At 42.7% G+C, this 3,370-nt stretch overlaps 1 protein-coding gene across 1 annotated transcript in view; it reads left to right on the top strand.

Annotated features, from left to right (window-relative positions):
- Window positions 1–2,629, top strand: part of LOC114071145 (phosphatidylinositol 4-phosphate 3-kinase C2 domain-containing subunit gamma-like) — a gene marked incomplete at both ends in the record, with an annotated part of 48,168 nt that extends 45,539 nt beyond the window's left edge. The window contains one exon of the mRNA XM_027908849.1: window positions 2,535–2,629. Within this exon, the coding sequence (XP_027764650.1) occupies window positions 2,535–2,629 (95 nt within the window). The remainder of the gene's footprint in view (window positions 1–2,534) is intronic.
- Window positions 2,630–3,370: the final 741 nt, after the last annotated feature.

The raw sequence follows: 3,370 nt of genomic DNA, 5'->3' as shown, positions 1-3,370 counted from the left end.
GCTGGATAAAAGCACTACACTGTAAAACTTAAGTAATGCAAAAAAAAGGCATTGGTAGTGCTGGTAGGAGGGAGAAGGCACAGGGATCAGCTGGATCTGATGACATAATTTAGCCTCTGAAATGCTTAACTGCTTAGGGTGAGTCACTGCAATTCACAAATTAACAGAGCCCCACAAATGTTCCCTTACACTAAAACACAACTCCCCTTGTGTTATACTGTGTGTAATGGTCTAGAATTCTACATTTCCTGTTGCAACTAAAAGGCAAAAAGACTCAAAGCTTAAAAAAAAAAAAAAAAGGTAAAGTGACTTTGCATGAAGAGAGGAGGAAATGATTTTTAAGGGCTTCTTCTTACTCTGGAAAAAACTCAGCATTGTGTGGTTTATGGAGTTTTCATTCCCTATCCCTCCCTCTTCTTATTTGCATACCACAAGAAATGAAATAGGGTACAGTCTTGCCAAGTGATTCGTCAAGGTTCATAAGGGAGAATAACAAATGAAGAGCTGCAACTCACTGTTCTGAGTCCCAGCTTAGTGATTTCTTTGTAAGATTTCAATTCTTCAGGAGTGTTTCGGGCCCTTCTTTAATTAGGATGTGATTAAAAATGTATTTTTGTAATCTCTAAAGGGAAGAAATTGGAGATGGGTTCATATTCTCAAATTCCATTCCAAACATCAGAAACTCAGAAGTGTTGGTATCCAGGCTGCCTGAAAAAATTATATGATGGCAGTTGCATGTATATACTGTGTTATTTTTAGTTCATTTTAATTCCTTTCCTTAAGATAAAAGGCAGTTGCACTGGTGCTCTGGCTGTCAGTAGTACATGACACCGCTGTCATTCCGTCTGCTTAGCAGTTATTTTAGCCTCTGTTCACTCCAGAGGTTACACATTTGGTTTCTTCAGAAAAATACAGCCGGTGTGGCTTATTCATTGTAAGTTCCCCTCCGAGAGGAGAGGCTGAGGAGGGGGAGTTGGATTTCTTGCTCTCGCAATGCTGGCTGTGCGAGCTCTGGTGCACGTGTGGGAAAGGGAGAGCAAGAGTGAGACAGAGAGTGCACAGGTGTCTGCTGGGGCTGGAAGGGAGATGAGAGAACCCTGCCTGCTACTGAAGGTCAACAGTCCTGATGCTCTCTGGAAAGCCTCTTGCTGACAGTGCGTAGCCCTCGTGCGTGATGGTTGTTCTTTCATTTTCATCGTCCTGTCTCACTCCTTCTGCTTCTCAGAACTTGTTTCCATTTAAAGAATTAATTGCCACCATGTTGTCTTGTCTCCTGTCATTATCTCACCCTGTGGTGGGTTTAAGGGTGGGGTGTCAGTGACAGATCCCAAGGTGCTTGCAGGGGAGCAGGACTTCTCTGACTGAGGTCTCAAGCTCAGCTACTTCTTTTTAATGGGGAGGCAGGAGATCAGAGCCCAGCTCATGAGACGTCACTGTTTGTCATTAGGTTAGCAGGACTGAGTTCTTACTTTTTCAAGTGCAGTAAATACACAATATTGGTTGTAATACAGCTTTGGTCTAATTAAGTGAAGCCCTGTTTGCATAAGTGAAACCAGGCCACTTCACACAGGCAGTATCTGCACTGTCTTTGATTGTGACCGTGTAGGGAGAACCTCAGGTCTCAGACCAGGTGGTGCAAAATGGCTCATGTCCACCCTGCTCAGGTGAAACACTGCCAAATAAGAAGATCAGAAAGATATTGAGGAGGGGTTGTGTTCACCACTACCTGGTGGTAAAAGGCACCTGTATTTTCTTTCCTGTCTCTGCAGGGCAGGTAAACCACCTTACTTACCCAGCTTCAAGGACACACCTTTTTGGCAGTGAGGGCAGCTGGCTCAGTGCCTCCAGCAGAAAGATGGAACAGGACATGCTTAGTCATTTCTTCTGCATTATGAGACTGATCCTTGTTGCCTGGAAAATGAAAAATGTTTTTTTCAGTGGGAGTGGAATCAAGCTCTTCAAGTGCATTTTAGTAGAAAAATCTGTGAAGGCAATGGGTTGCATGAAAAACAGCCTGGAACAGTAAAAGTACAGAATGAGAAAGGGAGAATTTATATATGATAGATGTAGATGTTGTTTCCCTAATTTGTTTTGGAACTAGTCTGGAAACTTGCTCTTTTTTCTTTCCTTTTTTTTCTTTTTTTTCCCGTTCTGTTGGGAACTGAAAAAAAAAAAAATCCAGTGGTTTTAGCCAGACAAGAATTGCATCAATAGTGAATAGTGTCATCAATGACTGCCAAAAAAAACCACCTCAATTATTTGTCACTCAAGCATAAATTTCCCACTGAATTTCAGATTGATGGCAATTAGAAAACAAAAAATCTTACTTTCAGTTCATAAACAGGAAAGAAAATGAGCACTGCATATCAGACCACTTTCTTCCATCACACTCCTTACCCATGTCCTAATTTCATCCCTGATTTAAAAATGCAAAAGGTTCTTTTTATATATTAGTTCATGTGTACTTCAGTATTTAACAGATCTACTTCCTCTGAGCTGTTAACTAAAAAATCAAACTATCTGGCCTTTTTCAGGTCCTCAGTCAATTGGTCATAAGCCTGGTGTACAGTTAGTGATATCCTACGAGAACACACGCCTGACAATAATGTTGAAACACATGAGGAACATTGTGAGTACTTTTCTTGTGATGTACAGTTTGTAAGCCCTTGCATTTGCAGAGTACTGTGAAAACATTATCCTCAAACACCCTTTCTTGGGTAACTAATTTTATCTCAAATTAATGACAATGCTGTTCTGTCATTATTTAATAATTGGTGTGTTTTTTTTTTCCTTTGAGCTCACTCAAAGGAAAACTGTAACCTGTGGTTACAGGTGTGGGACAGATACAGAAACTGGGTTTCCTAGGTGGCTGGTAATGGTCTTTTCCATGAAAACCAATTGTGATACTTTTCTGGCCTCTCAGCTGACACATTTTGATACCAGTCAGATGTAAGACATCATGCTTGCTGCATGACTTTTTGTAGCATGTCAGCCTGGCATTATGGATTGATTATCCACGCATTTCCTTCTTTGTCTATCATGAGTGTCTATGAAGAGGGCAGAGCTCAGCAGAGGGAGCAGTGGTGTTTTTTAAGCAGCAATGTTGTTTGGTGGGAGCCCCTGGTGGTCTAGTGGTTAAGGACGCGGCGCTGTCACTGCAGAGACTCGGGTTCGGTTCCCAGTCGGGGCCCCTCCCCGGGCAGATGGAGCTCGTTAGCCCGTAAGGCAATCCATCTACGTCCTGAGGACCTCGCTGCCACCGTCCAAGCTCGCTTGGCCCCGGCAGATGAACCTCAGGATTAAAGGGTGGGCTCAGTTCCGCGCACACTGTGTCTCACCTAAAAAATCCAATGCGCAGGCTGGAAGGTGG

This window comes from Empidonax traillii, unplaced genomic scaffold (assembly GCF_003031625.1).
Source record: "Empidonax traillii isolate 1590-97213 ecotype Southwest subspecies unplaced genomic scaffold, ASM303162v1 scaffold1867:size59521, whole genome shotgun sequence".
NCBI lineage: Eukaryota > Metazoa > Chordata > Aves > Passeriformes > Tyrannidae > Empidonax > Empidonax traillii.
Note: the sequence above shows the minus strand (reverse complement) of the source record. Positions and strands in the feature narration are given on the sequence as shown.